General features: G+C 41.0%; 1 protein-coding gene across 14 annotated transcripts in view; it reads right to left on the bottom strand.

Annotated features, from left to right (window-relative positions):
• SNX13 (sorting nexin 13) overlaps positions 1-13,218 on the bottom strand; it is a 558,687-nt gene that overhangs the window by 212,871 nt on the left and 332,598 nt on the right. For all 14 annotated transcript variants that reach the window (XM_085630906.1, XM_085630899.1, XM_085630907.1 and 11 more), the window contains one exon: positions 3,878-3,947. In XM_085630906.1, coding sequence (XP_085487032.1) covers positions 3,878-3,947 — 70 coding nt within the window. The remainder of the gene's footprint in view (positions 1-3,877; positions 3,948-13,218) is intronic.

Below are 13,218 nucleotides of genomic sequence, written 5' to 3' on the forward strand. Positions count from 1 at the left end.
TACCTTTATTTCTGAGATACTTACCTGCCCTGTAATGGTGTGGCGCATTGGCCGGGGCGGCTGACTCTGGAACACGGGGACTCACGGTTCAATCCCCGGCGCCGGCAGCAGGTTAGCCCAGCACCATGTGACTCTGGGCAATAGCTCACTTAATCTTCCGGACGGCCCTCAGTGCCGGTTTAAATGGAATGAGTGACAAGGGACTACAAATTAAATCTAGTCTCTCTTGAAAAAAAAATGGTACTTTCCTGAAGCTGAAATATCCTGGTCAGTTGGTTTGTGATTCTGTCACACATGGACATTAAATAACTTAATGAAAAGGCCTCCTGCCAAAGTCACAGAATTTGTAAAATAGTTGGGAGTATTCTAGTCAGCCCCAAAGTTGATTATATAGCTCTTGAAAGCATCAGACGTAATGACTACATGATCCATGCATAATGTCAATTAATAAATCACAGTACCCAGTAAACTACCACGTATATTGAGATCTTTAATTAAAATGTGAAAAACTGAATGCAGGCAGTTTTTACAGTGTGCAAATTCCAAAAGGTAGCCAATATTAGGATCCTCTTCCTGTACCTCAACATATGGAGTTTTGAGATACCCCCACTCTAACTAAAGGAGATATTATTTCAGATACCACTTCTTTCAAAGTCTATTACGTTCTATAGCAGCCTGTGCTGTTTTCTCATGCAGTTTTGTTTACTGACTACAGAACAATCACAAGAGCAAGGATCATTTCTCAACTTCACACTGCCAACGTCCACATTATGTTTAAAATTCTTACTCTGGTACAAGGGATGGTTTACAGTTTCATTCGGTCTAACCATAAGGACAAGCAGAAACTGTATCAAAAACCTAGAGTTTCCAGACACACAAAATGCGAGTCCTTATCCAAAAGTTTGAAAGAGTCACACAAATTAGCATAATATTCCACACATCATCTTGCTAAACTATGGCTCAGACTGCCTGCACTGTAAAATAAAAACGACATCTTTTTTGCTTCCATAAAGACTCAATATTTTTCTTTTGAGTTACAATTTTTGCCGATATCCAGTTTGAGTCTTTCAGCATCCCTCCTTTCACAGCTTGGCATTTATGTAGAGATTAACAACTGTTCATGGAACTGGTAAAGCCCTTCGTTTGGTGCTGATGGGGGCCAAAGTCCTTTAGAAGCACCCGCCTGAATCGAAGAGCAGGTGTAGAAAAGCCAATTAATTTTTCAGCGACAAACTTTGTCCAGGGTAGATGACCCTTATTTTGATTATTATCGCCTTTATGAATTCGAGTCTCTAACATGACACTGGAGAAGACTTTTATACCTTCAAAGACTGACTAGGTCCTACCTAATGCCCGTGGCATGGCATGAGGTGCCTGTTGTGGCTTGGGGAAAAAGAAACTCATACACAATGTTAACCACAAAGTGGTAGAGATGGATCTTCCTACCAGTCAATATAGTACCACAAAAGCAATGGGACGAAAGAACTGGTGCTTTATAGTTATAGTGTGTTTCTTTGAACAATGTTAATAGTGTAGTTGGAGATCTCAGTTCGAAAAACACAAATTCCAGAGATCATTTTTTCATGATTTAAAAATGCTAAAGGCAGTTATTTTTGCATCCCGTGTGTTGCTTAAAACAATGTTTGCGTTACTAGAAAGCTCTATCCTCAAAGTTCCTTAGTGTGTAATAGAAATGTTTAGTCCAGTAAAATTAGTGCAAGCTAAGAGTGTTTACTGTGTTTGTGCAGGAAACGTTAAAATATAAGCGAATACATAGCAAGTAACATTGATTGCTTAAGTGACAGCTTTCCTTCTGGAATCATGACTTGCACACGATAAATAAACAGGAAATTGACTATATACATTATTTTTACTCAGGAATAGGTATACATTCTATAAGAATAGCAAAAGTACATAAACATGCTAAGAATGTCTATTCTTAGCCACTATGCACTTAGTTCAGCATCAGAAAACTGCCATTTAACTCACCTTAAAACTTGCAATCATGCCCTCTGAGTGCCCTGAGTAAGAACATTCAGCAAATTGTCTAATAATTCTGACCATGAATAAGCACGTTTCTTAGGCTGAAACTGTAAGGCGCAGTACAGTAAGAAGGGAATACTGACTTTTGGAATACCAGAAATTAAAATTGTTTTCTGAAGATTAGTGTTCCCATGGAAAGATATGAAAATGGGCCCACTGAACTGAAGTTATCTACAAAAAGAGAAACTTGGCAAACAATGTTCCCATCTGTTAAGTTCTGCTAAAAATATTATATTGTTTCTAGAACAAGTATTTTATATAACGGTGCCTGTTAAATTTTGATACCACCACAAGCACTCAACAAATGAATTGCTTTTAATTGTTACAGTCCGACCTCGTCAAAGTGAAGATAGCTTAGTTTCTGGATTATAAATAACAGTTTTTCCGTCAGTAACACCAATTCATCTGACATCACGCTGTTCTTAAAGCACCTGTTTCCACAATACTAAATGAATAGCCAAAACAATTGACATTTGTCTTTATGTGAAATGTGTGCAGTCTTCCTTATTGCTGATGAATCTTAAGGCGCGAAGCACTCAGAAGATTGTTTAGCAAAGGTGAGTTACTTTTTGAAAAACTGACCCCTCCAAGACTTGGCCACTGTAATTGTTTGCCTATTACCCGGTCTACACAGTTTTGGGGAATGGGAGAAGTTGCAAAGTGGACATATTTGTAGGGATGGTGGAGGAGCCTAGAAGTACATGAGAAGGACAACCACCAGTTCTGAAAACGGATAGACAGAGCTTCCAGCGATTAGACAATGGGACACAATTGGCCACACAAAACAGTGCAATTTGTGTGTGGGGGTGGGGTTGGAGGGGAGGAGAAGAGAGGTGTTATGTTGGGAGGGATTAAAATAAAAAAAAGGTATTACCCAACTATAAGCAAACAAAATGTTTTTGTCATTTATTAGATTAGCTGACTATTATAAAGTAGAGAGACAGGTCGAAGCAAAAGTATTATGTATATATGCAACAAGTGCCTAATAAATAGAATTTTGCTTAACAAAATCTGTTTACATTTATGTTGGTTCCAAAAGCGCTAGGATGCCTGGCTTTCACCTTGGGGGTGCCCAAGAGTGGGCACTTCACAGGGAAAGGCCAGGAAGGGTTCCACAGCGGTATGTGCACAGCGCCTGAGAGACCCTTTCGGGGGTGTGCAGAGCGCTATATAAATGCACTACATTTACATTTACATTCTCTACTCTATGCAACATTGTGCGCGTTTCACATTATGTGAAAGGGACTTTTTGAGGACACTATTAAAAAGCGCTTGTTGCAATGTAAGAACTAATAATCGTTTTTAAACACTATTTGTTTATTATAATCTGAATGCATGATGCATTTTTTTCTGTTACTTTATATATTGGGGAAGACATTATAATCTGAACAAAATGTTTTTTTTTTCTTAACAACTGTACTTTCTAAGGCAATGAAATTGGTTTCGAATAATTAGGTACACATCTAAAAAAGCAACCATATAGTTTCCTTATACAACGTTACTGCATAATATCCTCATTTAATTTTGCTTTTCCATCTGGCATATCTTCCCAAACTTGCTACATTACTTGGTCCTACCTCCCAACAAACTTTAAGTGGTTCTGCACCTAACCTTTGAAATACTCAGGTTAGATTTTTAATTGGGCTAAGTAAATATGTACCATTTTAGAGTATCAGCAACACATAAAACGTTAAAATAAAATATGACAAAGTTATTTTGGAAATGAGAGTAAAAGCAAAAGTGATGGTAAAGGATGAACAGTTAAGCAAGGGTAGTATATGTGCTGGGAAACAAAGACATGAAATGTTAAATGTAACATGGGAAAATCTCTTACCAGTGTCTGAAATATATGCATGAAGTTGCACCAGCTCATCAGAAGTGACATTCGAAAGGTCATCTAGAGACTGAAAAAATAGACACTGCTTTAGCACTTCTCAATAAAGTGGTGTGCTTGAATGCCTTAAAATAAACAAAACCAAGCAAATCAGAAAAGCAAAAAAATAACCAATTCTAGATGCAATGCTCTCTTGTAAACCAATCATATTTAGCCATCCCAATTTTTAACTTCAATATTTCAAATAGAATATTACCTTTTCTATGAGAAAAACATTAGAAATAATCGAAACCAAAAGATAATAGGAAAGTTGAATATGTTCTGTACAATCTGCAAGAATTATTCTTCATGTAAAACAGTACCATCTTGAATGTTGTTCTATTTCTAATTTTAAAATATGACACTACCCCCTTGATTGTGTTTGCTACCTCCAGATACCTCTTCTCTATGTGGTGCGCAAGAGGCGTCAAAATTAAAAAAAGTTAAATTGTCCGAATTGAGCCACTGTAATTATTGTAATTAAAAAGGTACCCTTAACATTATCCAGCGCTGGGACTGACCTATTTTTCTATTTTAGTAGCTATAGGATTTTATTACGTTTTTTATATTCCATTTTAAGCCATTCTATGAGTAATGTCTGTATTTTGAGCGTCCAGCATTGTTGTATAATGTTATGTTCGTATTTTAATTATTGTATATATGTGCTTTTATGGTTTTCAGCCGATATTAAAGCTTTTGACTGACTGACTATTTCTGAGGGCTCTCGTAAAAAAAAATTACTAGTTTATGTATGCATTTACCAGTATCACCAACGTCACAGTAAATTTGAGGAAGCATACCAAAGTTGTCATATCTCAAAAACCAGAAAAAAGATTACGGTCAAAGATTACAATTAACCACTACTTCACATGGCCCCTCATGTAAGTCTGTCACTTCCATTGCCTTTCGCCTCAAGTAAATTGGACGCAGGCTATTGTAGTGCCAGACCAATAGCAATACTGGGGAATATCATTATCAAGAAATTAAACCTAAAGAAGCACCCAATAACTAACAGGCTCGCCAGAGACAAAAATTGATTTGATGAGTCGTTGAGTCCATTCTAAGAAATAATTTGGTTGTAAAGAACAATTTATTTACCTTCGGCAACTTTCTTTCTTGCTTATACTCTATATAATGACAGATGGCTCACACTGTAAATTTCCCCAGGCACCAGACTGGATCCAGATACTTTTGTAGTAATTCCCTCACACGTCAACAGATGGCGATGTGTGGTCTGCATCAGGTCATCGGAGCCACAATTTGTGCGCTACCTTTGCACGCTGCCGTCAATTCTGGCTAAGCTCAGTCTGTGCCGATAGGCGTGTAGCCATTGAAATCAGTTCATGGCAGTGTCCAGACTTCAGGTTGGATTCTTATCAACTATAAAAATCCACTCCAGAGAAAGAGGAGAAGGGTGAGGCGATAAGGAACCTGCGGTTACACAGTCTCCATCAGAAAAAGTATTACCGAAGGAAACTTGTTCTTCAGATAGAGACTTCTAATCGTAGATTCCTCACCTTCTGAATAGATACCAAAGCATCAGCTCAGAGATGGTAGGTCTGTAGAATGGCTCAAACCAGGAAATTCTGCTAGACAGATTGGGTTAAGTGCCTATTCTGCTGAACCTGGCTATTCAGGCAGTAATGCTAGGTTAATGAATGACTGGACGTTGAAGTGGAAGCCTGACAACTGTCCATGACTTGCACACTGTGCTCCAGCGCAGTGGTAGCAGCATTCGCTCTAGTAGAATGAGCATGCAAGCCTTCTGAGGGCTGCCTCTTGGCGAGCACATAGCAGTTCTTGATGAGTGGTACAATCCATCTTGAAATGGTCCACTTTTGCACTACTTTACCTTTCCTAGCCCCAGAGAAACCGATTAAGTGTGTTGTCCTATTGGAGATTGGTTCGGTCCACACAGAAGCTAGGTTCCACTTTAGGGCCTGGGTGATGAAGGCGTTTTGCCTTCTTGAACGGATGAGATGTGTATAGAAAGCTGGCATGGGAGGGCTTGCCCTATGTGGAAGGGAGCAACTACGTTGGGGAGAAATGGTGCTTTTGTCCAGAGGACTAATTTTTCCGCAAAGAAAGATTTATATGGGAGAACTATGGGCAATGCATCATGTTTGTTCACTGCCTATGTTATGGCGATAAGGAATGATGTCTTGATGGTAAGAAGATGAAGAGGGTAATTGTGAATGGGTTTGAAGGGAGTGCACATAAAGTAGACGAGTACCAAATTAAGCTTTCACTGTGGCATGACAAATAGAGTGGGAGTGAACGTATGAACCAGCCCTTTAAAAAAAATCACATCCGAACAGGTCAAATCAGAACAGGACAACATCCATTAACTGTGATTCCAGGGGTTCCTACCAGACCTAAAAAGTCTGAGTAGCATTCCCAAAGTTGTTTACCCATTACAATAATTGTGAGTCTCTGAAGTGACGGGGTGCTCATTTCACAAACTTCTTCTACGCGTAAATGTTCCTTAGGTGACCAAAAATAGCAATTCAACATTGGAAATTTCAAATTGGAGACTTTTAAGATTGTAAACTGCACTTATTATGTTAAAATCTCTACCAGTATTTTGCACCACTAGAGAAAAGGTGGGGGAGAATATGTTGCAGAGGCAAGTAGCCCCTGCAAAATAGTGTAAAAGGCAAATGTAAATTTGTGGATATCCACAAATATTTTGAAGTTTGTTTCAAACCCTGAATGAGTACACAAACTTAATGCTGTGAAAAGCAAGAATGACTGATTTTCCATAGTGGGAAGGGGAAGGTTACTCCTGTAAGAAGTTGGGATACTAGGTTGAGGGGGGCAAGTACCTACCTCAACTAATGATCACAATCCTCATCAGGGGGTGACACTAAAGTCACTGAATAAACCAGAGGTCAACCTCGTGGTAGCTATGGTATAGAGTAGGCAGGCTTAACTTCAAGGCAATGTCTAAAACAGTACTAAAGTTCAAATGCAAAGCAATAAAAATGCCAGATATGAATTAGCAAAATAGAGTAAACGTTAATAAACAAAATGAGGCCAAAATGACAAAAGCACAATAAGGGGAACTAGAGATATGAACTTCTAAAGTTGGTATGTCAATGGTCGCGGTAGCCCGGGACCTCAACACCATTTAACATGGACGGCTATGGGGCGCGGGTCCGATACTGCAACCAGGTTCACCCTGATCAAAGATTTAGCCTTCTGGCTTTAGTCCAAGTCCCAGTCTACCATAGGAGTGCACTACTAAAGCCCCCCTGGACCTCAGGAGGAGGCACTTAAAGACTCACAGGGTGGCATGTACAGTCCACCCCAGGTCAAACTGCCATTGATGAGCAGGGCAGTTGCAAGGCCTTTTGTAGCTTGTTGTACCCCTGTAGCTTTAACAGATCAGCCTTATTACCATTGGGTTCTAATTCTTTGTCAATGGTATAAAAAAGCATGCAGGTCCAGCCCTCCAGAGATCTTCCCAGGTTGCAAACAGCAGGTTCAGTCCTCTTCTGATCGTCCTCAGGTCCAGGAGTGTTCTGAAGTGGGTGCCCTGACAAGTCACAGTTATGCCTCGTACAAACTATTGGCCGGAAATTACCTCTGTGGATGCCCTAACCAATGGGGTAAAGGTTACCGGGACTAACCCATCCACTTTGGGCATTTTCAAAAAGGCTGAAGTCTCTGGCCAGACTGAACTTGGGCTCCGAGGGCTGGGGGTGTATGCAGGGAGATTACTATGGAAATCCTAGTGTCTTCTTACACCAAACACTGAAATTCAGTTTTAGGCAGTCCCTTTACCCTCAACAAACTCAGAGACACAAGTCTGTAATACAAAAATTAGCTTTCAGTAACTAGACAATAGATACAATGAAGCCTCATTTGAAGTGTGTCCCAAATATTGGATGAAAAACCAGCATACCTCTCAAACAGGCTGTGACACTGTAATGTGAAAAAGGGCCCACTGTAATTGGGCACCCTGGCTACGGAGACAATAGAAAAGCCCTGTCCAAAGGTCAACTAACATTTGCTTGTGACAGGGGAAGATTCTTTGTAGTGCCTCCCAAGAGTCGTATGAAAATCCTCAGCAGACCTGTCAAGGAGGATGTGATATTCAAGCACGACTTGCCAATTTAATGTCCGAAAGGATCCACCAAGCCCCCTTTGCATATTCTGTCAGGTTCAGAGAGGTCATCTCTGCCCATTCAGATCAGCCTATTGCTTTGTTCCTCAGAGCAAGTTTACATATCAGTCATACCTATTTAAATGCTAATTACTGGCTGGCTGAATTGGGGAACAAAATTCAGATTTACATCCCAGGGACTTAAGGCAGTGCAAAATAAACTTTTTAAAACATACTCTTCCATAATATTTAATAGAAATACACCATTGAAATTGATTTTTTTAACTACTAAAAAATAGTTTAAATTATTACTCTAGCTCGTCTTATTCCCGAGATACAGGATTAGTATTTATTATTGCATCTCAGTTACGGAGAAAATAGCTTTGAGAGACCATTAAACATTTACATGTCCTACTTTTAAAATCCATGCACGCTGCCTTATTGGGTAATAAGGCCTACTGAGGGGTGACTTATAAATATTTAAAAGAAAAAGTAAGGCTTGTTAAAAAGGAGTTATTTTGAAAAGTCAAATTTGCAGATAAAACCTGCACAGCCAGGCTACAGGTGGAAAGCCCCCAGTTGTGTTTCCATCATCACTGTAGTGGATGGCACCCCTGATGCTATATTCCACCAGTGACATTTAACTAACAGACCCTGGGTACATGCTGGTACCATATACTAGGGACTCAGTGGCAAGTTAATTATGCCAATCAGGAGTATGCCAATTTTACCATGTTGAAAAGGGGAACACAACCACGTTACTACTAGTTAGCAGGGGGAAAACGCCCAGGGTTCTATAGCCACCATAAATAGGGTTCAACAAAAGGTAACGTTTTGGGGTGACCCTGCAGAAAGGGCAAATTTCAAACAACTTCTTTGTGTTTCATGTAAATGTACGGCTAATGGGTTTCTCCACTGGAAAACAAACTGATGAAGTGCAAATTCACATTTGTACATCAGTTATCAAAGGGACAATTTATATCAAGTAGAAAATCTGCATGAGTAAATGTTATGTCAGAGTACTGGAAATCTATTTAAAGGAAGGGAGAAACCATTAGAGTGTAGATTTCTGATTCAGCCAACCTGCGCTTTTTAAATTGAGGCCTAAGAGAGGCTGTTGCAATAAAATCAAGCACATCTAGCATCAGTAGAGAGATTATACAACATCCTTAATTAAACATGCTGGACATTCTGTATTACCAAGAATAATATATGTCTGAAAACAATGCAGCAGCAAGTCGCTGACCTCAGCATCAATTTCCCTGTTTTCATACAATGCTCTGCTCCATGTTAGTTAGGGCTCAAGCAAGCAGCATTATTTGAGCAAGCAAGGAGGTGGTCTATAACCGACTGCGGCAAGACTGCCTTGAGAAGCCAGTCATCATGTACGGGAGCACATGTAGTCCCCAACCTCCAAATGTGGGCAGCACAACTGCCACCACATTTATTTTAGAACCTGAGGGGCGGAGTTAAGCCAAAGAGGAACATGGCAAATTTTATGTGCTCCAACACCACCGTGAACCCTTGTGGGTCTGCAGTACATGTAGATGAAAATACATCTTCTGTAAGTCCAGGGACTACACCCAGTCTTCGGAGTACAGAACAGAAAGAATTTGAGACAGGGTGTGCAACCTGAATCGGGTCTTTCTGCGGATAGGTATTAACTGGACAGAGGTAGAGAATAGCCCCGAGGCCTCTGTCCTTCAATACGAGGAACTATATAATGCTTCTCCTCTTGCCGGCACATATATAATGGTACCGTTGACCTTCAACTTCTTGCATTGTGGAATGGTTCGCTGACAAGTCACTCTGCTCGGGGAGGACTTAATACTTTGTAAGACCAACCTGTCCAATGTGATAGTTGTACAGTCCAGGAGTAAATGTTGGATCTTGCCTGCTATGGGCCGAGCAAGGTCATGGGTTAAAGCAGCTTAACAGGCAGTCGCTCTTGCAGTTCAAGAAGTAGAGGAGCCCTGTCCCTGATGATGCATATGGCCTTAGTCACCTCCACTATCTCAGCCATGCAAAAACTTGACTTTCAGCATGGGGTGGGAGGGTTGGTGTTGTCTGTAGGCTAATCCCCTAGAAAATATCCCCTTCATTTACTGTCCTGTTGGTGGAACTCTGATGGAAGAAAAGTATCCCAAAGACTGTTTTAAATCATTTTGGTGCCAAATCAGCATTTCACTATGCACTCTAGAGCCACCAAAGGACGAGTCTATAACGGATGCCTGGGTTTCTCCTAAAAATCAATTCATCATATCCAGACATGTCTTCTATGCACTATACTGGTGCCAATAGCTCTGCCAGCACTGTCTGTTTTGCCCAAACCAACACACAAAACATACTTTGCCTTGTCCTTGCCATCATGTCTCATTTGAGCCAGTGAAGTCCTGAGATTTGATGGATGGTCCACAAGATTTCGCAGATGTCTCAAAGCTTGGGTGTTCCTGCCCAGAAGGCACTCTGCGTTGAAGGACCTTAATGCCAAACTTGACAAAGAACAATCTCTTTCTGAAGGCATCAATAGATTTAGACACTTATCTGGAGAGCTGTTCAGACATGCATTAGGAGTGACTTTACTCATCGATGCCTGTATCACCAGGCTTTCAGGCATAGGGAGCCTGGTCAGGAAATCAGGGTCACTGGGGGACTGTCTATGTCGTCTTACAACAAGTTGGCTTGGGCCAAGTGGCAATACGGACAATGAATGGAGCAGATGGTTTTGGGCCGGATACTGGCATAGGGATTGGGTCCTTGACTGGGGTCAGAAGAGTTGGCATGAAAGGGACAGGCGTGGACCTTGAGCTGAGGTAGAAGCTTGAACCGGCAATCATAAAGGGCCCAGGCATATCTCCTATGGGATCCTAGTTGGGGTGAGGGAGGGCATGCCAGTTGAAGCCAACTGGAACCCTTTGCAGGTCCATGTGGACTAAAGATGCGCCAGACAGAGCAGGAAGTGCCTTAAAAAAGTATAAGTATAAATATATATAACATTTGGTGTAATTCCGTTCAGCAGTTCGGGCTGTAGCTGCGACTAACGGTCCCTATGGAAAATTGCATGGGGAAAACACGTTTTGGGACCCCCCTTTTTTCTCGGCCCGCATGATGAATCACCCCGAGACTTTCAGGATAGGAGCGGACCGGAGCGGGCCACGAGTTTTGAAAATTTCGTCGACCGGCGCCAAAGTTATTCCAAATACAATGACGCGGATTTCCTATGGATAATAGGTCCTAACTATAACTACCTACTGGCGAGAAGCTACCGGGAGACATTTTCACAGAGGGGGGAATGTTCATGTTTTAGCTTCAAAGGATTAAGCAGCAGATTAAAAGTATACATTCTAAATTGAAAGCCACTCTAATCGCGACCTTGACAGCCAACATGGGACATGGTGTGGATATAACTATTCTCTCAAATAGAGGCCGAAGTTTGACCACTAGTATTGCAAAGCAAAAAGCAAGCCTGGAGGAAATTACAGTTTATGTATTGCTTGCTCTCTCTTTACGCAGTCTTGACAGTTCATTAGGGGTCAGATGTACAAAGCATTTTTCAGGTCACAAACAGCCTGATTCGAAGAATAGGCCCATTTGTGACCAGAAAAATGCTTTTTCTGATGTACAAAACGCGATTCGGTAACATGTTTCCAAATCACAATTCGCATTTGCGATTCGGTATTTGGAAGGGTGTGCTTTGGGCATCTCTTCCGATAAGAATGGCATGTTGTACTTTTTTGCGACCTAAGTCAGGCTGCAAAACACTAATAATTTACCACCATTTAAAAAGCGGTGGTAACTCATTCGCAAATCAGAAGGGGCTCCTTGGGGACCCCTTCCCCTTTGAGAATGTTTAAAAAATATTTTTTAGGAGCAGACAGTAGTCTCACGGACCACTGCCTACTCTTAAACAAGCATTGGCATAGCCAATAGGTCTCGCCTTTGGGACCTTATAAGTGTTTAGCCAGAGCTATTGCCAATGTTTTTAAGGTATGTTGTAGAGCAATGTAGCTGCTGTGTTCAATACTGTAAAGTTTGTGCACTTTACATGAGCACTAATTATGTTACACAAGGACACTAATGAGCCTGTGCATGCCAAAAGGATTCTGGGAAAGGTTGCGTGCGGTGGCCAGTGTTTACATAATCTTTTTTTTTTTTTTTGGCAGATTTATATAGTACAAACTCAACCTGAAGGTTTTGGAGCACTTTACATGACCACTAGTTACGTTACACAAGGACACTTTAATGAGCCTGTGCACGTCAAAAGGATTCTGGGAATGGTTGCGTGCGGTGATCACATACCCGCTGTCAGCTACTGGGGCAGAGATAACCAAGCTTTCATAGCATAAGCATGTAAATGTGGGGCACTGCAGGAGACGAACATGTGGCTGGAGAAGACATAAAGCGGTTTATGTTCTGAGCGTAGCTTCAGGGCGCTGTAGCAGTTTCAGTCTGAGGGCCCGCTCCGTGCAGTTCTAGTATTGTTACTGGAGCAGTCAGGTTGCCTGATGTAGCTCCCTTTGGCCGGGAAAGCTTGATTTGTTTACTGTTTTCTAGTGGTTAATGTGTAAAATAAAGGCCTCTTCCTGGCATCCAATCGTTGGACAGAGCTTTATCGCGTTTGTCAGAAGCAACTTTTCAAAGCTGCTAACACAGGTCATTCAATGGATGCAACAGAGTTACTTGAAATGTAACTCCGAAAAAGACAGAGAAGCTAGTTCTGAGTAAAGTGAATAATTTTACTTCCAATGAATGCTGGCAGTTGGCTTTCCGACTTCCCTCTCTTCCCTCTACCCCCCCACCCAACTGTGGTAAAAAATAAATAACTAGGGGGATACATTTGAAAATAAGTGGTCTTTTCACCAGCAAATTCTTAGCACTACTGGCACGTGTTTTGTTCTTTTACAGACTGACAATTGTTTTTAGATCTCCTACCTCTGGAGCACATAAAATAGTTATACATGCTTTAATTACCTTGCGTATTGATTATGCCAACAGTCTCTCATTCTCCCTGAAATTCTCATTAATAAACTGCAGGAAGTACAGAATTCTGCAGCACCTATGATTTTAAAGCTGCCAAGGTGTTCACCTAAGTCATCTTAAAGAGATACACTGGCAGCCTGTACAAAAACATATTAATTTCAAATCTTTGAACAAGGTACACCGCATACTCCAAGCTATTGGTCCAAAATACGAG

Source organism: Triturus cristatus, chromosome 10, assembly GCF_964204655.1.
Source record: "Triturus cristatus chromosome 10, aTriCri1.1, whole genome shotgun sequence".
NCBI lineage: Eukaryota > Metazoa > Chordata > Amphibia > Caudata > Salamandridae > Triturus > Triturus cristatus.